Source organism: Bombina bombina, chromosome 3 (genome assembly GCF_027579735.1).
Source record: "Bombina bombina isolate aBomBom1 chromosome 3, aBomBom1.pri, whole genome shotgun sequence".
Lineage (NCBI taxonomy): Eukaryota > Metazoa > Chordata > Amphibia > Anura > Bombinatoridae > Bombina > Bombina bombina.
In genome coordinates this window covers 175620792-175647644 of record NC_069501.1, presented here as the reverse complement: position 1 = coordinate 175647644, position 26853 = coordinate 175620792, and the positions used below count along the sequence as shown (strand labels likewise).

Sequence of the window (26853 nt, the reverse complement as noted above, 5' to 3'; positions counted from 1 at the left end):
GACCAAACACATATAAAACATATTAAATTAAAGTATTTCACTCATATTAACACATATTAAAAATAAAATATATGCCTTTCAATAAAGCGAATGTGTAAAAAGTGCTTTAAAGGCATAGGGTATATGACAAGGTTTTGGTTTGGGAAGGGCTCAAAGGTGCATTTGTATCTGTGTGGATTTGTATGTGTGCTCTTTACATACATATGTACACATACATGCAGATATATACATACTAATATATATACTGTGTGCATATATATATATATATATATATATATAATAGCTTAGAGCTCGAGTTAAAGCCAGAACTGAGTTTATTTAGCACATTACATAGAAGTCTACTAGGTGAGTTTGTTATTGGATGTTAGCGCGGCTGAGTTTTTCACTCTAGCGCTAGCATTTAACTTTGAACTTGTAATAAGAGTGCAAGAATAAGAGATATATTGATATAATTTGAGCGGTTATTATTATTATTATTCTTTATTTATAAAGCGCCAACAGATTCCGCAGCGATGTCCATGGGTACAAAAATAAAAGTACAGTACAATATAAAAGACACCAGACAAAGTTTAACAAACAAATACAGGGGGAATTGAGGGCCCTGTTCCTGTGGGAACTTACAATCTATATGGGTAGGAGGTTGAGAAACAGGAGGTGGGGACTGCAAAGGTGAGAATGATGTTAGTGTGGAGTTAGATGGGGGCAGCAATTAGGCAAGTGGAATTAATTTGTTACTGATTTGGAGATAGGCTTCCATGAACAGAAAGGTCTTTAGGGAGCGTTTAAAGGAGGAAAGGTTAGGGGAGAGTTTGACAGCTCTAGGAAGTGCATTCCAGATGGTTGGTGCCGCATGAGAGAAGTCCTGTAGCCTAGCATGGGAGGAGGTGATGGTAGAAGATGCAAGGAGCAGGTCATTGTTGGATCTTAGGGGGCGGGCTGGAGTGTATTTGTTGATGAGTGAGGACAGGTAGCGGAGGGTGTTGCGTTGGTAAGGGCTTTGTAGGTCAGGATGAGAATTTTGAATTTAATTCTACTGTGGATGGGTAGCCAGTGAAGGGACTCGCAGAGAAGTGCAGCAGATACAGAGCGTCGGGAGAGGTGGATTAGCCTAGCAGAGGCATTTAGGATGGATTGAAGAGGGGAGAGGTGGGAGAGAGGGAGGCTATTTGTAGGTTATTACAGTAGTCAAGTCGGGAGAGTGCTCAATAGCACTAATATATTTGTGCTGCACTTGCAATCTAGGCCAATAGCGGATGGATACTGGTGAACCAAGAAGACAAGCATTTATGGGGATGTAAAAAAAACGAATGTTAAGAATCCCTGTCAAATATTGACAGACACTTTTTAACATAGATTACAATGTTTTTTTTTTAGTTTTTTTTTAAAGAAGTCAATGCCTACAGTTCCTTTAAGAATGGGATAATAATTGTGCCACAACACAATTTCCCCTCTGCTCTAGCAAAAACAAAGACCTGTTTAACCCCTTTAACAGACTTTATATACCAAAAATGGTTTCTAACAGTTGTATACAGCCTCTCTAGAAAGACAAGTTTTATCCAGAGGGACATGCAAATTACACGTTAGGGATTTACTGGCAGGCATTATATGATTCACTAAACTGCATGGGAGAGCTACACCTGAGTCATATCATAGTCAACATACCTGTAAATATTGTAAATATGTGTTTTTGAGACATTTGTTTACAGACTCACGACTATGCACTTTTGCTGAAAAAATATTGATAGCAAACCTTACAAAATTTGCACATAAACATATCTTATTTCCCAGTAATAAACTTTTTTTTAAAATTCAAATAATAACAGTTTAATTTTATTTAAGAGGCATCATTTACACTTTTTAATATAATACTGAAAACACTGGTTCTTTCTTGTTGGTTCTTATTCAAAATATTATATATTTTTTTCTCAAAGATAATGTCGACATCTGATTAGTTTCTGAAATGCTTTTTTAAAGTCTTCATTGAAGATGGTATAAATGAGTGGATTAATTAGGGAATTGAGATATCCAAGCCATGTGAGAAAGTTAGACATATCATCCGAGATATAGCAAGTCTTACATATGTTAACAATAACTTCCTTCACAAAGAAAGGTAACCAGCAAATAACGAACGCTCCTAAAATCAATCCTAAAGTTGTTGCAGCTTTTTTCTCTCTTGTACTGGATATCTTTTGTTTTTTCCATGCTTTTTCCTTCCTGGTTTCTAATCTGGGGTTTCTTATGGTAATGTGTATTCTATCAAAATCCGTGGAATGTTCTGAAAAAGACTTTTCTGTGATACAAAAGGTAGAACTTTTTCCGCAGGCTTCCAAAAGAACTTGACCATTTTGCTCCTTTTCAACCCTGCTTACGTTTCTTTTGTGGTATAATAATTTTGCAGCTTTATAAATTTTATAATAAAGAATAAGTATCAATGCTAACGGAATATAAAAGGCTCCAAATGTTGAGTAAATTGTAAAAACAATGTGGTCGTGTTTAATGATGCATTCGTCTTCTCTGTTGTTCCCTTGATGGCGCCAAAATAATATTGGCATAGATATGAAAATAGAGATGACCCAAACAATTGTAATCATGAATGCAGCATGACGGGGTGTTCGTTTTCTGGCGTACTCCACAGCGTCGGTGATTGCTCTGTAACGATCTAGTGCAATAGCCGATAGATGCAATATAGAACACGTGCAGCAAGTAATGTCAACACTTAGCCAAATGTCACAAACAGCTGGGCCCATAATCCAAGTCTCTTTAATAATATACATGATGCTAAAAGGCATTACAAGTACTGCAACAAGGAAATCTGTGACTGCAAGAGAGCATATCAAATAGTTAGCAGGATGGTGGAGTTTTCTGGTCACAATTATTGCAGCAATCACAAGGGAGTTTATTGCAGTTGTCACCAATGTCAATATAGACAGCGTCAGTGATATAAGAATTCTACTTGTAATCCCTTTTGACAGTTGATCTGAAGTACAATTATATTCTGTTGTATTTTGTATATCCATGTTTTCTTTAAATGAGAAATTCACCAGGAAAAGATGGAATCTAAAGAAAAAGCAAAAAAATATGTTTTTAGGAAACGTGTTTTAAGAATTACTCAGAAACTGCATACAAAATATAGAAGACATATATATGATTGTTTTATCAACTATTAATATTTGCCCTGATTTGTCATATTAATCAGACAAAAAAAGTCCAAATTAAACTTTCCCAATTCTGATTAAATGTATTTATTATTAAATTGTCTTTGTAGTCTTGTTATTCTTTGCTGAAGAGGAAAGGTAGGTAGTCTGATATGGGATTAAGAGTATGGGGCCTATCTATCAAGCTACGGATAGATCTTGAGGCCCCGTGTTTCTGGCGAGTCTGCAGGCTCGCCAGAAACACCAGTTATGAAGCAGCGGTCTAAAGACTGCTGCTCCATAACCTGTCCGCCTGCTCAGAGCAGGTTATGGAGCAGCATCGCCACAATTCAACCTGATCGAGTACGATCAGGTTGATTGACACCCCCCTGCTGGCGGCCGCGATTCTGCAGGGGGCGGCGTTGCAAAGCTGAATACGGAGAGCGTATTGCTCTCCGTATTCAGCGAGGTCTGGCGGACCTGATCCGCACTGTCGGATCAAGTCCACCAGACTTTGATAAATAGAGGCCTATGTCTTAAGCATTTTATAGCATCAATGTTTGCAACTATGAATACCATTGCAATAAACATTGTTGCAAACACTGCAGCCAGATAACATGTTCATTCTCAGGAGTTTTCACATATCTTTAGCTATCTAGCTTCAGTGTTTGCAACTAGGAATATCATTGCTATAAACATTGCTGAAAGCACTGCGGCCAGATGGCTATAGACATGTGCACGCTCCTGAGCTCACCTAGGATAATAGATAATAGAAGTAAAGGTGTTTAAACCAATTAATTTATGTTTAATTTTGACTATACTGTCACTTTAAGAAATGGTAAAGGGACATACATTTCCCTAGCATTTGTATATTAAAAATGTGAGCTTTTTGTAAATAAACTATGGCATCCCTTGTCTGGACAATACTGAAAGCATAGAGACAACAAAGAAAGCGTGGTTGCGCCTGTATCTATTAACCTTTAGATGAGATAATAGAAAAGTCTAAAAGTGGATTCAACAGTGCTAAAATTTATTCGAACCCTAATGTATAGTAGTATGAATAAATGTATATTAAAACTTCATGAGTGACTATGCAAAGATATGGTTAAATCAATATAATATTTATTCGATAAAATGTACCTCAAATGTGATAAAATATAAATACATGCATAAATAAATAAATCATATAAAGACTGGCCAGTCTGACAAAAACTCAATACTATAAATCTATCTAATAAATAAAAAAAATTTTTATTTTTAAATATATCTTATTTTTTTAAAAAAGAGTCAGTATATTGCATCAGTAACCAACAGGGAACCATTCGAGCAATATCCAACACTGATTCAAAAATAAATATATTTACAAATTTAAAAAAAAAAAAAAACTGAATAAATAGTATTTTCAAACTAATAACAATAAAAAAAATGATGCACTATAGAAATATATAAAAACAATCATTAAAAGGGCAGGCTATTATTCGTTATTAATACTTTTTCCAGATATGGGTATCTAGAACACTTTGTGGCAATTATATTAGTGAGAAATAAATGGATCCATATGACTTTGAAATAAGGGAAGGCAAAGAGTTTTTCCAATCATTAAGTTTCCTCAATATGTTAAGTCTCAAAAATGTTCTTCAGCAAATACCGGTAAGTGCTATTTTTAAAGTCTATTTTATCAAAATAGAGTCAATGTAGTTTGTTGTAGTTTTGTTTTAACAGAGTCTTACTTGTTGTCTTTTGTTTATGGGAGAAAGACAATTAATCCTGGATTCACATAGGCTCCAATGTGTCCTCTGTGTCTTTGTCTGTTCAAGCGTATTTTTCACGCCTGTCAGAGATGAGCTCAAGCTGCAATCAGGTTGGTTTTTCACAATATTCGGTCACCTGTCACAACAGTGACTCTAATCCCAGGACAGATGGTTTCTTCAGGCTCCGTCATCAAAATTGGATTGGAAAAGCAGAGTTCTAAACGCTACGCTATTGTGAAAAATAGGGAAAAAATTGAAAAGTAAAAAACCGGAATAAAGTTAAAAGGAAAATATAAAATTATAGCAGAATATATGGCAGGTTACAGGGAGAGTTTGAACTCGTGGCCTATATGGATGGTGGGAGAACATCTTAACCACTAGGCTAAAGTTAAGGCTATTTGGAATCAAAGTAGTTATTCCATTTAAGCTCTATTTTGTGTTCATAGTGTCATTTTATTTGTCCAACTGAATAAAAATCTTATTTTAACTTCCAGGTTGGGTTTGAACTCATAGCCTTTCAGTTCAAAGGAAACTGTTCTAACCACTAGACTATAGTGGTAATTACTATGGTTAAGGTTGATTTTATAGACTTATTATTGCAGTTATTTATCTCGTTTTTCTATTTTTGGTCGAAATAAATTTTAGATTTATACACATGTCTGGAGAGTTGGAAGAGAAGTATAATATAAAGAAAAAAATATATATATCTATATAGCAGGTTACAGGGAGGGTTTGAACTCGTGGCCTATTTTGTTAATGGGAGAATGTCTTAACCCCTTGGCTGTAGTTACAGCTGTTTAGAATTAGAGTAATTTTATCTTTAAACTCTATTTCGTATTTATAGTATAATCTATTCATTTGTCCTACTGGACAAAAGTCATATTTACAATTCCATGTCGGATCTGAACCTGTAGCCTTTTGGTCCAAGGGAACCTGTCCTAACCACTGGACTGTAGTTGTAATTAGAATATTAAAATACTTTTTGTAAATAGACTTAATGTTGCAGTTTTACCTGCTTATTCTACTACATCACTATCTCAGAGTTTTCTATTCTAGCAAAAAATTCTTTTTGTGTAACAATCTAAAAATATTTTATGAAATTTAGTATCATATTAGAATATAGAAATCTGAGAGTTTAAAAAATACTAATAAATTATTTTTGGTAGATTATTCTTAAAAGACATGTACACTAATTTATACAATTTTATTATAAAACTGTATAAACAATAAATTTGAAAATTAAAAAGTTGCATATTAAAAAAATTGCATATTAAAAAATTAAAAAATTAATTAAAAACACAATTAAAAAACACAATTAAAAATTTTTTTGTTATTGTAAAAAAGGGGTAAGATGAAAATCTATATTTAATCCCTTTGGGTGCTTAGTCTCTAATTCGTAGATCCATTTATATTCCAATTTTAACAGTTCTGTTTGTATATCACCCCCCCTCCAATCTGGATTTACTTTATCTATGGCTATGTACTTAAAATGCTTTAAATTACAATTATTACATGTTAAAAAATGTTTAGGCACAGGGAGATCTTCGTTTCTTTTCTCTGTCGCATTTTCTATTGATAGAATATGCTCCCTAACTCTTTCCCTAACGGGTCTCGTGGACTCTCCTACATATTGTTTTCCACATTTGCAATTAATAAGGTAAATAATATTTTTATCTGTACATCTTATTAGGGTTTTGATTTCATATTCTTTTTTTGTCACATTCGAGAAAATTTTTTTACTTTTCTCTGAGTGCCTGCAGGCTTTACATGCCAAACATGGATAAAAACCTTTAAGATCATTTCCTAGCAAATCTTTATCATTTCTTTTGTTTTTATGTCTTTTTAGATCGGTTGGTGCTAGCCTGTTCTTTAAATTGTTGGCCTTTCTGTAGACTATATTTGGGGCTTCGCCTATTATCCCTTTGAGTTTCTCATCTAATTTTAAAATGTTCCAATGTTTTTTGATAATCCGTTCCAATTTTTTATGATTATTGTTATATTGAGTTACTAATGGTATAAATGGCTTTTCATCTTTTTTCTTTTTTTTTTTTTAAACCCATGTATAATATCCTTTCTACTGATCTCTTGTACTCTAGTTATCTCTTTCTCAATAGCAGCATTCTCATAACCTCTTTCGAGAAACTTATTTTTCAGAATATTAGTTTGATCAAGATAGTCTTTATCATTGGAGCAGTTTTTCTTAATACGCAAAATTTGCCCCTTTGGTATATTATTTTTCCATGTTTGTAAATGGCAGCTTTCTGCGTGTATGTAATTATTGCTATCAACAGGTTTGAAATGTGTTTTCGTATTAATTTCATTGTTTTCTATAAAAATTTCCAAATCTAAAAATATTATTTTTTCTTTGCTGATATCATGTGTAAATTTTAAGTTGATATCATTTTCATTCATTTTCATAAAAAATGATTCAAATTGGGATTTCTCTCCTCTCCATATTATTAAAATGTCATCTATATATCTCTTATAGGAGACCAGGTTCGCTCCAGTATTTATATTTGTTAAAAATTCTGTTTCCCAAAAACCCATAAAAAGGTTTGCATAACTAGGAGCGAACCTGGTCCCCATTGCAGTTCCACATATTTGGTCATAAAAAACATCTTCATAGTTAAAATAATTATGGGTTAAAATAAATTTAATACTCTCCAGAATAAAGTTTCTATGTTGTATAATTAGATCTTTATCATTCTCCAAATAATACTCTACTGCTCTTAGGCCATCTATGTGTCTTATGCACGTATATAGTGATGTAACGTCACAAGTTATAAGCCACATATTTTCATCCCATGTTATTTGTTCTAGTAATTTTATTACACTTGTTGAGTCCTTCAGGTAACTATCTAGATTGGTTACATGTTTCTGTAGGTAAAGGTCAACATATTCAGATAAATTAGAGGTTAGTGACCCTATGCCCGATACTATTGGTCATCCCGGTGGATCTATTATGGATTTATGAATTTTGGGTAGAATATAGAATAAAGGGATTTTAGGAAATTTAGGTAAAAGATATTCAAATTCTTTATCATTTAGGATATCGTTATTTTTTGCTTCAGATAGAATCATTTTCAATTCTAATTTGTAGAAGCTGGTCGGATTTCTTACACATTTTTTATAAGTATTGGTATCCGTTATAAGATCTCTACATATTCTATTGTAGTGTTCCCTGTCCAATAGAACAATCCCCCCCCCTTTATCTGCGGGTTTTATTATTATATCCTTATTTTGTTCTAGAACTTCTAGTGCCTTTCTCTCTTTCTTACTTAGGTTAGATTCTTTTTTACTTATTTTTTGATCTTTCATTTTTTTTTAAATCATCTAATACTAGTTTTTCAAATGTTTCCAAGTATGAATAAATTTCAAATGTTTTCCAAGTATGAATAAATTTAATACCTATATAGACGTACAGAAATATATTAGATCACTTACCTTAAAGAGATATTTCTCGAAAACACCAGCTGAAAAAACGATTATAGAAGAAAACATACAACAAACGAAAAATATTAAACATTCAGAACTCAAAAAGAAATCAATATTTTATCCAAAACATGAAAAAGGTCCATACTTGGAAACATTTGAAAAACTAGTATTAGATGATTTAAAAAAAATGAAAGATCAAAAAATAAGTAAAAAAGAATCTAACCTAAGTAAGAAAGAGAGAAAGGCACTAGAAGTTCTAGAACAAAATAAGGATATAATAATAAAACCCGCAGATAAAGGGGGGGGATTGTTCTATTGGACAGGGAACACTACAATAGAATATGTAGAGATCTTATAACGGATACCAATACTTATAAAAAATGTGTAAGAAATCCGACCAGCTTCTACAAATTAGAATTGAAAATGATTCTATCTGAAGCAAAAAATAACGATATCCTAAATGATAAAGAATTTGAATATCTTTTACCTAAATTTCCTAAAATCCCTTTATTCTATATTCTACCCAAAATTCATAAATCCATAATAGATCCACCGGGATGACCAATAGTATCGGGCATAGGGTCACTAACCTCTAATTTATCTGAATATGTTGACCTTTACCTACAGAAACATGTAACCAATCTAGATAGTTACCTGAAGGACTCAACAAGTGTAATAAAATTACTAGAACAAATAACATGGGACGAAAATATGTGGCTTATAACTTGTGACGTTACATCACTATATACGTGCATAAGACACATAGATGGCATAAGAGCAGTAGAGTATTATTTGGAGAATGATAAAGATCTAATTATACAACATAGAAACTTTATTCTGGAGAGTATTAAATTTATTTTAACCCATAATTATTTTAACTATGAAGATGTTTTTTATGACCAAATATGTGGAACTGCAATGGGGACCAGGTTCGCTCCTAGTTATGCAAACCTTTTTATGGGTTTTTGGGAAACAGAATTTTTAACAAATATAAATACTGGAGCGAACCTGGTCTCCTATAAGAGATATATAGATGACATTTTAATAATATGGAGAGGAGAGAAATCCCAATTTGAATCATTTTTTATGAAAATGAATGAAAATGATATCAACTTAAAATTTACACACGATATCAGCAAAGAAAAAATAATATTTTTAGATTTGGAAATTTTTATAGAAAACAATGAAATTAATACGAAAACAAATTTCAAACCTGTTGATAGCAATAATTACATACACGCAGAAAGCTGCCATTTACAAACATGGAAAAATAATATACCAAAGGGGCAAATTTTGCGTATTAAGAAAAACTGCTCCAATGATAAAGACTATCTTGATCAAACTAATATTCTGAAAAATAAGTTTCTCGAAAGAGGTTATGAGAATGCTGCTATTGAGAAAGAGATAACTAGAGTACAAGAGATCAGTAGAAAGGATATTATACATGGGTTTAAAAAAAAAAAGAAAAAAGATGAAAAGCCATTTATACCATTAGTAACTCAATATAACAATAATCATAAAAAATTGGAACGGATTATCAAAAAACATTGGAACATTTTAAAATTAGATGAGAAACTCAAAGGGATAATAGGCGAAGCCCCAAATATAGTCTACAGAAAGGCCAACAATTTAAAGAACAGGCTAGCACCAACCGATCTAAAAAGACATAAAAACAAAAGAAATGATAAAGATTTGCTAGGAAATGATCTTAAAGGTTTTTATCCATGTTTGGCATGTAAAGCCTGCAGGCACTCAGAGAAAAGTAAAAAATTTTTCTCGAATGTGACAAAAAAAGAATATGAAATCAAAACCCTAATAAGATGTACAGATAAAAATATTATTTACCTTATTAATTGCAAATGTGGAAAACAATATGTAGGAGAGTCCACGAGACCCGTTAGGGAAAGAGTTAGGGAGCATATTCTATCAATAGAAAATGCGACAGAGAAAAGAAACGAAGATCTCCCTGTGCCTAAACATTTTTTAACATGTAATAATTGTAATTTAAAGCATTTTAAGTACATAGCCATAGATAAAGTAAATCCAGATTGGAGGGGGGGTGATATACAAACAGAACTGTTAAAATTGGAATATAAATGGATCTACGAATTAGAGACTAAGCACCCAAAGGGATTAAATATAGATTTTCATCTTACCCCTTTTTTACAATAACAAAAAAAATTTTAATTGTGTTTTTTAATTGTGTTTTTAATTAATTTTTTAATTTTTTAATATGCAATTTTTTTAATATGCAACTTTTTAATTTTCAAATTTATTGTTTATACAGTTTTATAATAAAATTGTATAAATTAGTGTACATGTCTTTCAAGAATAATCTACCAAAAATAATTTATTAGTATTTTTTAAACTCTCAGATTTCTATATTCTAATATTATACTAAATTTCATAAAATATTTTTAGATTGTTACACAAAAAGAATTTTTTGCTAGAATAGAAAACTCTGAGATAGTGATGTAGTAGAATAAGCAGGTAAAACTGCAACATTAAGTCTATTTACAAAAATTATTTTAATATTCTAATTACAACTACAGTCCAGTGGTTAGGACAGGTTCCCTTGGACCAAAAGGCTACAGGTTCAGATCCGACATGGAAGTGTAAATATGACTTTTGTCCAGTAAGACAAATGAATAGATTATACTATAAATATGAAATAGAGTTTAAAGATAAAATTACTCTATTTCTAAACAGCTGTAACTACAGCCAAGGGGTTAAGACGTTCTCCCATTAACAAAATAGGCCACGAGTTCAAACCCTCCCTGTAACCTGCTATATAGATATATATATTTTTTTCTTTATATTATACTTCTCTTCCAACTCTCCAGACATGTGTATAAATCTAAAATTTATTTCGACCAAAAATAGAAAAACGAGATAAATAACTGCAATAATAAGTCTATAAAATCAACCTTAACCATAGTAATTACCACTATAGTCTAGTGGTTAGAACAGTTTCCTTTGAACCGAAAGGCTATGAGTTCAAACCCAACCTGGAAGTTAAAATAAGATTTTTATTCAGTTGGACAAATAAAATGACACTATGAACACAAAATAGAGCTTAAATGGAATAACTACTTTGATTCCAAATAGCCTTAACTTTAGCCTAGTGGTTAAGACGTTCTCCCACCATCCATATAGGCCACGAGTTCAAACTCTCCCTGTAACCTGCCATATATTCTGCTATAATTTTATATTTTCCTTTTAACTTTATTCCGGTTTTTTACTTTTCAATTTTTTCCCTATTTTTCACATTTCAGACATCTGTATAGTGTTAGAATTAAAGATTATGAATATATTCACCAGAAATTTCATAGAATGTTTTGTTTCATATGCAGGACTAAATTTATGTTTGTTCCCCTAGTAAAAACGAACTAGGAAAAACGATCTCACTTGTGATATTTTTTAGCAATTGATAATGTTTAACTCTTTAGAAAGTTTAATTGTTAATAATATGCAGCTTCTTTAGATATTGTTAAAAATCTTTCTGATACATAGTGAAGGATCTTCCAGATAGTGTTAAACACAGAGTAACTGGCAGTAAGAAAAAGCACTACGGGGCATACAATTAAATAATTAGTGAACTATCCAATCAGAGAGGTTCTGGCTTTGAATAAATTAAAGCAAAGAGAGAAGGAACTCCATATCGCTTGAAAAAGGCTGCAGTAGCAGCTGAAACGCGTAGCGTTTAGAACTCTGCTTTTCCAATCCAATTTTGATGACGGAGCCTGAAGAAACCATCTGTCCTGGGATTAGAGTCACTGTTGTGACAGGTGACCGAATATTGTGAAAAACCAACCTGATTGCAGCTTGAGCTCATCTCTGACAGGCGTGAAAAATACGCTTGAACAGACAAAGACACAGAGGACACATTGGAGCCTATGTGAATCCAGGATTAATTGTCTTTCTCCCATAAACAAAAGACAACAAGTAAGACTCTGTTAAAACAAAACTACAACAAACTACATTGACTCTATTTTGATAAAATAGACTTTAAAAATAGCACTTACCGGTATTTGCTGAAGAACATTTTTGAGACTTAACATATTGAGGAAACTTAATGATTGGAAAAACTCTTTGCCTTCCCTTATTTCAAAGTCATATGGATCCATTTATTTCTCACTAATATAATTGCCACAAAGTGTTCTAGATACCCATATCTGGAAAAAGTATTAATAACGAATAATAGCCTGCCCTTTTAATGATTGTTTTTATATATTTCTATAGTGCATCATTTTTTTATTGTTATTAGTTTGAAAATACTATTTATTCATTTTTTTTTTTTTTTAAATTTGTAAATATATTTATTTATGAATCAGTGTTGGATATTGCTCGAATGGTTCCCTGTTGGTTACTGATGCAATATACTGACTCTTTTTTTAAAAAATAAGATATATTTAAAAATAAAAAAAAATTATTTATTAGATAGATTTATAGTATTGAGTTTTTGTCAGACTGGCCAGTCTTTATATGATTTATTTATTTATGCATGTATTTATATTTTATCACATTTGAGGTACATTTTATCGAATAAATATTATATTGATTTAACCATATCTTTGCATAGTCACTCATGAAGTTTTAATATACATTTATTCATACTACTATACATTAGGGTTCGAATAAATTTTAGAACTGTTGTATCCACTTTTAGACTTTTCTATTATCTCATCTAAAGGTTAATAGATACAGGCGCAACCACGCTTTCTTTGTTGTCTCTATAATTATCTTAAACCATTTTCTCTAGGTTTTTTGGTTCAAGTTTGGTTGTATAGTGGAATAACAAAGACACTATTAATAATATCTTCCATTTATCTCAATACTGAAAGCATCACTGACTTCAACAGTATGTTTTCCAAATTTTTCTTTCATGATTCAGATAGCGTGTAGAAGTTAAAAAAAAAGATCCAATTTATTTACAAATTTACATCCTTCTCTTGGTATTCATTACTGAAAAGCAGGTAGGTAGGCTCTAGAATGTGCATGTGTCTTGTGTACTATATCCTTGTTTCTCAGCACATGGTACATTTTCCACTGGGGGTATCTGAAGCTTAGGCAACAGGTACTTCAACATTTTCATTATGGTTTTGCCCTGATGCAGAAAAGGTAAACATTCAATGTATCAGATAAATCAGTGTTTCAAAATTTTACCCACAAGCAGCTCTAACAGACCAGATTGTATTTCCCTGTCTGGGCTGGTCATGTGATCACTCATTGTGACTGTCTCACCTGTACACAGGGAAATAAATACTTAGAATCTGGACATTTAGTGACATTTGATGACTGGAGTTGAGAAATATAAAGTGTGTCACAAGGAACGTGCCAGGTACAGTGTATATTACTGTGAAATTGTGTCACAGAGATATGTAGAGATATAGAGCCACTTCACAAGGAAAATATTACATGGGAATATGTGCCATTTAAATTGCACTATACCCAAGTATGCCACAATAAATGAGCCTGAGCTGAGATGTGCATGTGATAATGTTAGAAGCAGATGTGGTAACATGAATATTACTTACCTCATCATATGTTTTTTTTCTAATATGTGACATAATATTAACCCGTTAAGGACCATTGATGTACCCTGTACCTGTGCTATTATGGCCTGAAAACCATTAAAGGGACATACACTAGATTTTACTTTGCATAAATATTTTGTAGATGATCCATTTATATAGCCCATTTAGGAGTGTTTTCTTAACAGTGTATAGTTTTACTAACTATAGTTTACTTCCTAACCAAGACCCAAAGGGTCAGATGTATATGCTCGTTAACAGACTACTGATTGCTCCTGTTTGTTTATGCTGTCTCAAGTTAAATCAATAGGGCTCCTATTTTTGCGCTCATATTACAAGTTGAAAGTAAAAAGGTAGCACAAGAGCAAAATATTTAATTACGCTTACATCTGAATGTCAGATAGCAAGCCTGAAATAAGCCCGTTTCCCCATAGACTTGTATGGGGTGCACTACATAAGCCTCTTCTGGCTTTCACTCTCGTGCTAAGACAACTGCACAAAAACCAAGGTCCGTTAAGAAATACTAAAATACTTTTATTCTTCACACACTAACATTGTTTAAAATGGATATTTAATATGTCAAGGTGTGTGCATAGTTTTCCCCTGTCATGTTTTCCCCAGGTCAGTCATGTTTTTTGGCTTCTTATCCCTGTCTGTTAAGACTGTCCTTTGTTCAATTCAGCATGTATATAGTTTATGAATACTGTGTGCAGTGCAATACTCCCACCCCAGAAGATCCTGTAACATTAGTCTCATTGTGTACAAGTTTTTTTCTGCAGTTTTCTGTATCAGTGGTCTTCTGTTACACTGTTCCCTAACAAGTCAGATTTTCAGGATATTTGAACTGGAGCACAGGTGAAATAATCAGGTGATTAATAAAAATTAACCTACTCTCACCAAAGATAATCCTGAAAATCTGGCCTGTTGGGGAGGTCCAAGGACAGGTATAAAAATCCCTGGGTTACACCGAAGTTTAGCAGTGTCAGGTCAGGTGTCAGGTAAGGGAAAGCCATGATATGTGATATATAATACCAGGGAGTGTAGGAGACAAGAGATGAGGAAAAAAGGCATCTCAATAGTGTTAGACAATGTGTAATTTTCCCCATGTATATACTGAGGCTTTGCTTAGCAGGGGCTAAACACATCAGTCTTTTATTAGGCAGGGAATTTACAGAACATACTACAAATCCAGATTTACTGAGGCATTTCTGGGTCTATCAACCTATTGCCAGCAATCACTGCATCGGCAAAGATAAAACACGAATAGTTACCTAATAAAATGCCACCCACTTGTAAAACTTTCAATAGTGTCTAAGAAAGTCCTCAACATATATGCATATATTGTTCTGAGCAGCCCCAAGACTGCAAATAGCAGGTTAAAGATATTGAGATTATATCACTGTTTAATTTTGGACTGTGTAATATCTATATAAACGATATATACTACTATTGTGGTGCCCTGCTATACAGAGGCTGAAGGGTAAATAATTTCATTATAACATCTTGATAAAGTCCTACAAAATGGGCAAAACATGTTGAGGACTGTGGGGTGCCACTGTGACAATTGCAACTTAATATCTGTCAAGTCTGTGACATACAACATTAAAATAGAAGCCTTAAACTAAAAGAGTGACTTTGGACCAATCAGAGGACATCTACAGGTCAGATGGTCAACCGCATTACCAATCACACATGCAGGTGACTCAAATGGAGCAACAGGAAATCCCTTCTCAAAGAGTGTACAATGCTGTGAGGAGCTGCTCGTTTTTACCTTCCAAGGAGGGATTGCAGTCTTGGCGTGGTATGATATATATCGTGGTAAGGTAACGTTAAAGCTGTTTTTATTACCATGTTTAGCCGATGTGGCTCTGCTTCTAAAATCCAGTAAATAGCTGGTAGGAGAATATTGGGACAGTGAAACACTGCAACTGTGCAATTACGCTGATACAGCGTTATAAGTTTTTTGGCAAATTAAAGGGACACTGAACTTTTTTCTTTCTTAATTCAGATAGAGTATGCAATTTTAAGCAACTTTCTAATTTACTCCTATTATCAATTATTCTTTGTTCTCTTGCTATCTTTATTTGAAAAAGAAGGAATCTAAGCTTTTTTTTACGTTCAGAACTCTGGACAGCACTTTTTTATTGGTGGATGAATTTATCCACCAATCAGCAAGGACAACTCAGGTTGTTCACCAAAAATGTGCTGGCATCTAAACTTACATTTTTGCATTTCAACTAAAGATACCAAGAGAATGAAGAAAATTTGATAATAGGAGTAAATTAGAAAGTTGCTTAAAATGTCATGCTCTATCTGAATCACAAAAGAAAACATTTGGGTTCAGTGTCCCTTTAAGTCATATTGTCTACAAAATCTTTAATAAGGACTTGTCTGGATAAGGTGGCTTTTTAACTTTTTACATTTGGAACTTTTAAACTAGCGAATTTAAGGGAGACGTCCCTGATTAATTTTGAGTATATGTCATATGTTGCTGCTATTTCATTTTATTAATTATTCTTAATACATATTTTAAGAGTTTGGAAATTATATGCATTATTGGGATTTACTGGTATATCTCTTAAAATCTCAAGTTTCTGCTGCAAAGCACCCTTTTCTCTTGTACTAATTCTAAGAAAGTCCTCAACATATCTGCATATATTGTTCTGAGCAGCCCCTAGACTGCAATTAGCAGGTTAAAGATATTGAGGTTATATCACTGTTTAATTTCGCACTGTGTAACTTCTATTTAAACTAGGGTGTTTTGTGGTGTCCTGCTATACAGAGGCTGAAGGGTTAATAATTTAACACTTGCTTGGTTATATTGGTATTTATTGTAAAGATATTCTTCCTATGCCAATTATGGGCTTGAGAGTAAGGGAGATAATAAGAAACATGATGCTTAAAAAAGTGCCTAAAGAAAATAGTTTAATATGTTAGGGCAATTTTATTCTTGCTCTATTTCTTGCATATAGTGATTAAACACATAATAAAAATTGATTCCAGAACAGCAATGCACTGCTGGGAGCTAGCTAAACACATCTGCTGAGCCAATGACACAAGACAAATGTTTGTTGCCACCACACCTTGACATCTACCATAGCCCTTTAAAATATATCTTATACATTTATTTTACTAATACACTTACATTTAATATGTATATATAAGTGCAATACTTTAATATGTTTTGTGATACTTTTCTTCTAGCACACTTTACTTCAGGTCTCACTCTCAAGTTGCACAATTTTTTAGCGCTGTTATGTGTTGCACATGAGAACAACACATAACTTTTAATATAAAAGGTTTAGTTATAAATAATTTTTTTATTATTTTTGATTATTGTAAGCTGCAGACACACCCCAATTGGCTTCTCCTATGGAGACAAGTGTTGGATGGAGTTTGGCTATCGAAAAAGAATTGCAGCAAAGATTTCTTTTAAAAATCTTTATATTTTGACAGATACATTGTTGTATAGCAAGACAACAGAAGTAAGTTATAATTACAAGGTGCTTACTTTAAAGGGACACTGAACCAAACTTTTATCTTTTGTGATTCAGATAGAGCATGCAATTGTAATCAACTTTCTAATTTACTCCCATTATCAAATTTTCTTCATTCTCTTGGTGTCTTTATTTGAAAAGCAAGAATGTACGTTTAGATGCTGGCCCATTTTTGGTGAACAACCTGAGTTGTTCTTGCAGTTGCAGATCGGTGGATAAATTCACCCACCAATAAACAAGTGCTGTCCAGCGTCCTAAACCAAAAATTGTCTGGCTCCTTAGATTAGATGCCTTCTTTTTCAAATAAAGATAGCAAGAGAACAAAGAAAAATTGATAATAGGAGTAAATTAGAAAGTTGCTTAAAATTGCATGCTCTATATGAATCATTAAATAAAAAATTTGGGTTCGGTGTCCCTTTAACTACTGTCTTGAACATAGATAGACTGTTAAGAGGGCTTTAGGTGCTACAAATAATACCTGTCCTTTATCATTTTTATACTATTTATAATTAATAATGATCTTATTAAATCATAGTTATTAAAGCTCTAGGATATCTGCTGAACATTGCTACATTTTTAATATTCATTTTACATGTATTAAAAACTCATTCAGCAAAACATTTTGATTGCTTCTTTCAACTAGTATATCTGGGATATTTTTAAGCTAACGGATTTTATTTTTTAATTTAATTTCTTTTATGCTAGTAATATCCTACTCATACCCCAAAGGGATTGTTCTTTTGCAATTACTAAATCTTAACTTTTTTTTCTTTTAAAATACTAAATCAAACCAACATAATCCCAAAGCTCTATAACTCAGACGTGCTCTATTTAAGCCTATGTTTTTATTTTGCTCTGAGCTATTCAGATACACAATAATCCTGTACACCTGTTCTGTTCTAGTTAATTTACATGACTTTTAAATAACTACTCAAGGCTATTAAATTCTACTGAGTGTCATTAATGGAACATTCTGCTTGAGACTGAAATACACATCAGTGCATTTCAGTTTCAAATGAAAGCATTTTTTTGCAATATACTACACTAAGCCAAAGTGCTCATAATAAAAAGCTGTTACTGTTTTAGCTTTTATGTACACACAACAGTATACAGTGTTCACTAGCATTCTCAGTGCATATCATTTTGAGTTGACACCCTATCCATGACTTGACAGTTTCTAATTTGGATACCAAAGAAAAATATTTGCATTTTTTACAACACATTTTTATTTTAACTAATAATCAACCCCATTTAACTCTTTGAGAATTCGTATACAAATAGTGTTTTTTTCTTGTTTTTTTCTAGAACATTTCACTCCATTAATAAGAGCCCCATTTTATCAATTAATAAACCAATCAAATTAGTATAAACATATAACATTCCAGCCAAAAGTAAAACATACATACAAAACTAAAACATAAGATATACATTCTTTTTCTGATAGCTTTTAACTATGCAAAGGCATGTGGAGCATATCTAGATATGCCCAGTGCCTTAGAATTGTAAACAGAATATCTGCTCAGAGAGCTGACAGTGGCTTGTATTATATACATTGAGTTATCATTGTCATGATACAAGGTAACCTCATTATTTAAAATTCTGGTTTATGTAACAGATATTCACCATGTGTCTATGAACAGTAATAGCTTTCATTGAAAAAAAGCTTTTTTCTTCCTCAAGCACTGCAATTTTTTTTCTAGTGTAGGACTATCCAATTAGTAAAGTATTCAGAGAGAGAGACTGAACCCACACATCTAGTGGGTCCATATGGCACTATAATCAGTAGTGGCATTGCTACTAGGGTTACGGCCTCAGCCATGTTTTCCTGGACACATGAGTTACACATATTGCAAGGTGTGCAGAGAAGAACATGCATTGCGCCTCTGGACAGCACACAAATAGTGACCTTGGAAAGCACTATTCATGTTCCTCCCTGCACACCCTGCAGCATGTGTAACTCATAAGTGTCCAGGAAAACATGGCATGGTAAGACCAGGACTCCACACTCTATCTATGGCCCTCTTTTTGTGCCCTCCCTCACAGTGTACAAAAAGTATATGAATGTGCCTTTACAAATATGGGGTCAGCAGTTCCAAAATCACCACTATAGTGTTGTACAAAAAACCTGACAGTATCAGGAAGGTTTTGCAAGTGTATATTCTGTCACCTGGACTAATCAAGGTCCACAGTCACAGAGAAACAGCTACTCTTGGTCCTATATGGATGTCGGCTCCACCTCTGTTAGTTTCAAACCTCAAGAAATGTCTGTTAAAATGGGGGTCCAGCTATAACCTTCGCCCTGGGGCCCAGTGAGTTCTAGTTAAGCCCTTGACAGAAAGTAATTCAGGAGAGTAACCTTTGCTTACCCACAGTTTATGTAGAGTACAGAAGGGTCTAGACAAACAGTTTACCAGTCCAAAGTCAAGGTCAAATAATACAACACAAGGTTTTGATTAGACAGCTGGAGCAAACAGAAGTATTCCTTGCACAGGCAACAAGGATAAATCAGCACGACCACTAAATTAAAAAAACTTCCACCTACCTTGTGATTCATATGATAACTCCTGGTGTTCTTGTATTCTGTTCACTATTCAATATGGGATAAACCCCCATAACATTATCTTGTATTTTAGCCTATAGTTTTAATAATGAGGAGTGAAATGTACCCAGACTATCTATCAAGGAAAGGAAAGCTGATCTTGTCTGCAGTAATGTAGCAGTTGTCACTGAACTAAGCAGTGACGAGCCTGTCAAAGTTACTGGCACTCAAAGTTAAATGCATATTATATTTTCTGTACTCTTGAGCATTTTTTGTTTCTTTTCATTTCAATTTATTATGCTCCTAATCTCCATTCCCTTTAAATATTTTATAATTTCAACATTGCTCACTGTCTAGAGAATTAGTATTTTATGAAATAGACCAATCTATTTTATTTTACACATTTTATCTTTTGTGTCACAAGCTTGTCTTACTCTTCGTATTATCTTTCAAACACATTTAACACATTTCTTTACTCTTGGTTCTCTGTTCTTGACATAATTGCACACCCATTTCTTTTTGTCAAACCTTATCTATGGTAAATACTCTTATTAATCTTATAGGATGTCGTCTGTTGACAATTTAACAACTAGAAAGCAATTTATAATGAAATAAGGATAAAATGGAATAAAATTGACTTTTGCTCTGACCACAAATTCTCCTGTCTGTGTTATCTTTTTAAACAGTCCAGACTTAAAGAAATAGTTAACCCAAATTTTTTTTACAGCATTAAAAACATTGTGAAACACATTTAAAAAAAGCAAATAACGTATTGCGTTTTTATTTTTAGTTCTCCTGTATTTTCCATAAGAAAATCTTATTGCTGCCCAACCCCTCGGTTTTCTCATTATGCCCAGCTTATTACAGGGTTCTACCTGAGTAGAACAATCATGGCAGCCCGCATGCGCAGTTTTAATAGATATTAATTCACACATGCGTATAGTGCTTCGGATGACTCCAGGGTAGGCGCGTCATCACCCGAGGTGGGAGGAGGGAGGGGCGCACCAGAGCACAGAACATGGAGTGGGTTCAGTTGATGCAGTGGCATCAGAGTTAGAGGATGACATGGATCATCAGCCTCTAATCAGATTTAGGTATTATAACCACCCCATGGCTGACGAGCAAAACTACACATTCTTAGGATTAACAAAGATGTCGAATTAGCGTTTTACCCACAAGTGCGCATGCAATGGGGTCATACATAACAGATGATAAATATTCTAAATAAGTGGGCACAACTACGTAGTGATTGGATGTTGCATGGCCATATATTTTAATATTGCTCTGCCTACTTTTATGGGCGGCCGTTGCAACTTGTTTTATAAAAGATATAAACTATTGTTTTATATATTTAGAAGCTTAAATTCATTGTCAAACTAGGTATGTTTTATTTTATGTATATTTCTAATTATTATTATGTATTTTAAAGAAGTATTTTTAGACATAGATTTCTAACCCTTTAATATCCAATGCTAACCATAACCCCATAAAAATATATACTTTATATTGTGTGCATATATATATATATATATATATATATATACACATACATACATACACACACACACACACACACACACACACACACACACACACACACACACACACACATGCATACTGTATATACATACAAATTAGATATTATTTTGCACACTTCTTCAAAAATCTCCACCCCCCACTTGTAATGCTTGTGGGATACTTCCCTATCAGACCAAACTTGGCCAGTAGTCTTCTTATCCCGGCGTCAAGTGGAAGGATATGAAAATATCCCAGAACAAAGGGAGTTTAAGAAATGAGGTAAGCAGCACTCACGGTAGACAGGGCAGTCCTTCATGGCAAAAAGATTAAGGCAGAGAATGGTCAGAGACAGGCAGAGTTCGGCAACAGAAAGGCAATCCAGCAGTTTAGCAGTTCAGGGGTAAGCCAGTAGAATGGTCAGGAACAGGCAGAGGTCATCAACAAAAGGTAATCCAGCAGTTTAGCAGTTCAGGGGTTAACCAATAGAATGGTCAAGAACAGGCAGAGGTCGGCAACAAAAGGTAATCCAGCAGTTTAGCAGTTCAGGGGTAAACCAGTAGAATGGTCAGATAAACAGAGTTCAGTAACAATAAGATAATCCATCAATTCAAGGGTTAAGCAGCAGAGTGGTCAGACAAGCAGAGTTCAGTAACAATAAGGCAATCCAGCAATTCAAGGATTAAGCAGCAGAGTGGTCAGACAAGCAGAGTTCGGTAACAATCAAGCAATCAAAGTAACAGCAGTTCAGAATAATAGCACCCAGGGAAGCACAGGACTAACCGATACTTGGGCACTGAAGGTAAGTAACACAGGTACTTACATAGGTGCAGATTCACACTAAGAGGACAGGAACCACCGCATCCATGGCAATGGCCATAGTAACAGGAGGGGGTGGCGAGAGGAGCCGAGGAGCGCTGAGGAGTGGTGTGACACAGCCCCCCTCTCAAGGGTTACCTCCGGGAACCAAGAGCCTGCTTGGAGGAGTAAGCAAGATGAAACTTGGAGAACAGGGAAGGAACATGCATATCGTGGGCAGGGACCCAGAAACGATTCCAGTGCACCAGGTATTGAAGCTGTCTTCGCTTATAGCTGGAGTCCAGGATCTTAACGATTTCATACTCTGGTTCACCATGAACGAATAGCAGAGGAGGTGGAGGTCTGAGTTGAGTATATCTATTTGTGACGTAGGGCTTGAGGAGTGAGACATGGAAGACAGGGTGGATGTGCAGGGCTCTGAGCAAGTCCACTTTGTAAGCAAGAAGAGAAAGTCTTTTGAGGACATTATAAGGACCAATATACCGAGGTCTTAAGTTGTAACAAAGTTGATGTAAGCGGATATGTCGGGTAGAGACCCAGATACTATCACCTGCAACACGAATATTAGCTCGTTGATGATAAACAAACCTTTTGTATCTGGAGGAGGTTGAGTGTAACTGAGAGCGTATTCGTTGCCAATGGATAGTGAGGTCAGTGAAGCAACGTTCTGTAGCAGGGACTCCTGTGGATTGAGCAGAAAAAGGAAAAACACAAAGTTGATGACCAGTTGTGGCCTGGAAAGGAGAGCATCATAGAGAAGAATGCCAATGAGTGTTCTTTGCCAGTTCAGCTAGCAGTAACAACCCAGACCAATAAGTATGCTGTGAGTTGATATAGGCTCTGATATAAACTTCAATATCTTGATTGATTAGTTTTTGTCTGCCGTTAGTCTGGGGGTGATAATCAGAGGACAAAGAAACAATAGTTCCAAGCAATTTGAAAACGCTTCTCCAAAAGGTAGAAATAAATTGAGGTTCTCTGTCAGAGACAACATTCACTGCCATACCATGGAGCCATACCACATGTAACATAAAAGAGTGGACAATTCTTGGGCTGTAGGTAACTTAGATAAAGGTACAAAATGAGCAAGTTTGGAGAATCAATCCACCACAACCCAGATGACTGTATGATGGTCAGAAGAAGGGAGGTCTACAACTAAAACCATGGTTATGTGTGTCCATGGTTATTTAGGTATGGACAATGGTTGAAGTAGGCCATGAGGTAGGGAACATGGAATCTTATTAACAGCACAAGTCTGACAAGCCTTGACATAATCCTGAGAGTCCGACTTCATGGTAGGCCACCAAACCTGTTGGGAAAGGAGTTTTAAGGTTCTTGTCAAAACAGGATGACCTGACAGTTTGGTGTCGTGAGCCCAGGATAGCACAGAAGAGCGAAGGTTTGGAGGAACATAAAGGATCTCAGGAGCAGCAGGGCCTTCAGAAGGTTTTCTTGACTGGGCACGTTGCAGTCTTTGAAGAAGAGAGGTGTTGAGCTGAGCAACCACACAGGAAGGAGGTATGAGGTTTTTGATAGGAGCTTCAGAAGAGTCATTAGACTGAGGAAACTGGTGGGAAAGGGCATCAGCTTTTTTATTCTTGGTCCCAGGAAGGTAAGAGACTATAAAGTTAAAATGGGAAAAGAATAGGGCCCACCTGGCCTGTCGAGGATTGAGTCAATGAGCAGTCTATAGGTACATCAAATTCTTGTGGTCAGTGAGAATCTGAATGGGGTTGGCGGTACCCTCTAGCAAATGACACCACTCAGTCAGGGCCATCTTAATGACTAAGAGTTCATGATTACCCACATCATAATTCCTCTCTGCAGGAGTAAACCATTTGGGAAAAAAGGCTACAGGGTGCAACTTGGAGGTTAAAGGGTCCCTTTGGGTTAAGACTGCACCAGCTCCTATCTCGGAGGCATTAACCTCTAGAGTGAACTGCAGGTCAGGATCAGGATGGCAGAGCACAGGAGCAGAACAAAATACCTTTTTCAGATGAGGGAAAGCATCCACAGCTACAGGAGGCCAATTCTTGCAGTCTCTGTTTCGTTTAGTCAGCTCAGTGAGTGGAGCAACGATTTGGGAGAAGTTCTTTATAAACTTGCTATAATAGTTGGAAAACCCCAAGAATCTCTGTAGTTCCTTTAATGAGGTGGGTTGAGGCCATTCCAGAACTGCATTTAGCTTTGTAGGATCCATGGCAAAACCCTCCTTTGAGATGACATATCCAAGGAACTGGATATGGACTTGATCAAACTCACATTTCTCCAGCTTGAGTTTCAGAGAAATGTTTCTGAGGCGTAGAAGTACCTGCTTTACATGCTCATGATGATCTTCAAGGGTGGAGGAGAATATGAGGATGTCATCCAAATAGACGATGACAGTGTGATTAAGGAGGTCATGGAAGACATCATTTTTTTTTTAAATTATTTATTTGTTTGGAGCTGCCGAAAAAGGCTCTCAAGGTAATACAACAAAAAAGCTAAGGAGCAACACCACGCAGGGTGTAAACATTTACATGTCATGAAACAAACAAATTTAAGACAATATCATGTAAAAAGTAAAATAATAAAATAATATATATCAACACAACATCACTATTTCATCCTTTTTGACATGAGAATATTATCCTGCAAATTCTCCCATCCTTAGGCCCCGGTAGCTCATTTTATTGACCGAACAGAATAATCATCCAAACACGACAAAAAACATAACATAAAATAAAACCGCAGTGGAGAAAAAAAAAATAATACCACAAAAGCTCTCATGGTTCTAGCACTCCCGCTCACAACCATACACTACTAGGAGTCCCCTCAACCCGGACTTGACTACTGTTGACAATTCCCCACAGGGCTGTTCCAATCCCTTCTAATATAACTACCTATGACTCCTAACCCAGTCTGCCGGAAAATCCCCTAATAATACTAGATCACAGAAACATTGAGAACTTAGAAATGGATATAGTATTGTTTTTTGCACATCTTCCGGATATGTCTTAATTATGGGTAGCCAACCCAAGAGAAACTTTCTAATTTCTTTTTCATTTGCCTCCCTGAGATGGAAAGATTCAAAAATAATTTGCATCTGGATTTCTTTAGTAAAAACTGAGAAGCCAAGCATTTTTTTAGCTTTCCAGTTTTTCAGTATTAATTGTCTAACAAGTAAGATAATTGTGTTTAAAATCTTACTTTGTGGTACTGCCGCTAGTTTGGACCGAACAAAGAAAAAAATGTCTTCCATATCTATATCAATATTTGTTCGATACATTCTATTTATCCAAAAAATAACCCTTTTCCAAAATTGTCCGATCCGAGGACATTGCCAAAACATGTGCAGAATATCTGCGTTCATATAGACACATCGCGGACAAAAGAAATCCTGGCCAGTGTACATTTTCGCCATTTTCTGAGGAGTACAATAACATTTTTTAATAAGTTTCATATGGCTCTCTTTCCAGCTTATGAGGATACAACATTTATTTAGTGTTTTACAACTATCTCTTAATGTATCCTGATCTATGTTTGGAATCAGAGATCTCCATCTTACGCTAGATTTTTCCAGTAAAGATTCGCTTTGTTTAGCGAGCATAATGCTATATAGTAATGATATTAAGGGAACTTTAACACGAGAAATTACCATAACCGGATTTAGCACCGACCATGCAGTCATCTCACTGCCATTCCAGCCCCGAGATGAAATAAAGTGATGCACTTGCAGGTAGGAATATAGATCTTTACTTGATAGATCGAACTGGGATTTCAAATTATCAAAAGATATAATTACTCGTTCCTCTGTCAGAAATTGATCTTAAGGTCTTTATTATGCCATTCTCTAAATATCTTCTGGCAATTTCCCGGGGGGAATTCGGGGTTCCCCATCAGGGGTAAAAATTCAGAGAAGGTATAGTCTATACCTATTAAAATACAGATTTTTTGCCAAGCAAGAATTACACTTCCAACTGAAAGTAGTTTTTTTATAGTACAAGGTATTTCTTTAAAATGAATATGCAACAAGGCTTTGAGTGAAAAAGGAAAGACTAAAGTATTCTCTATTTCTATTGTTGAAAACCAACTTGTACCTATAAGCCAATCGAGCGCAATTTTCCCTAGGGCTGCAATATTATAGAACTTTATATTTGGTAAAGCAAGTCCAGCGTCTTCCCGGGATTGCATCAATTTTTCTAATGCTATTCACGATTTTTTTATATTATACCAAATAAATTGAGAAAAACTAGAGTTTAGTTTGCGTATATCCATATCGCTTAGTATTAACGGTAAATTCTGTAAGGGAAAAAGAAGCCGAGGGAAGACAATTGTCTTAATAAGATTCACTCTAGCAGAGATTGATAGTCGAAATGTTGACCAAAGTTTCAAATCAGAATAAATTTTCTGTAATAAGGGATAAAAATTAAGCCCATACCATCTTGCGGGGTTTCTGTGCAGATAGATTCCAAGATATCTAAGGGACTCCACCTCTTTAAACTCTGTATTAGTTATATCAGGTCATGTTTTGTATATCCACATCAACTCATTTTTATTATAATTCACTTTATAACCCAAGAATGTACTAAAAAAATTCAAACACTCTATGACTATAGGGATAGCTCTGGGAGTATTATATAAGAAAAT

At 34.5% G+C, this 26853-nt stretch overlaps 1 protein-coding gene across 1 annotated transcript; it reads right to left on the bottom strand.

The window, feature by feature from the left end:
* Nucleotides 1–461: 461 nt before the first annotated feature.
* HTR1F (5-hydroxytryptamine receptor 1F) lies at nt 462–19723 on the bottom strand. The gene is made up of 2 exons (XM_053706031.1): nt 19718–19723; nt 462–3057 (listed from the first exon to the last, which is right to left on the bottom strand). The coding sequence occupies exon 2, from the start codon at nt 3015–3017 to the stop codon at nt 1926–1928; it is 1092 nt and encodes a 363-aa protein (XP_053562006.1). The 5' UTR covers nt 3018–3057; nt 19718–19723; the 3' UTR covers nt 462–1925.
* Nucleotides 19724–26853: the final 7130 nt, after the last annotated feature.

Bases quoted from the DNA above. Each gene is read 5' to 3' on its own strand.
- HTR1F (XM_053706031.1), bottom strand. From the start codon at position 3,017: ATGGATATACAAAATACAACAGAATATAATTGTACTTCAGATCAACTG.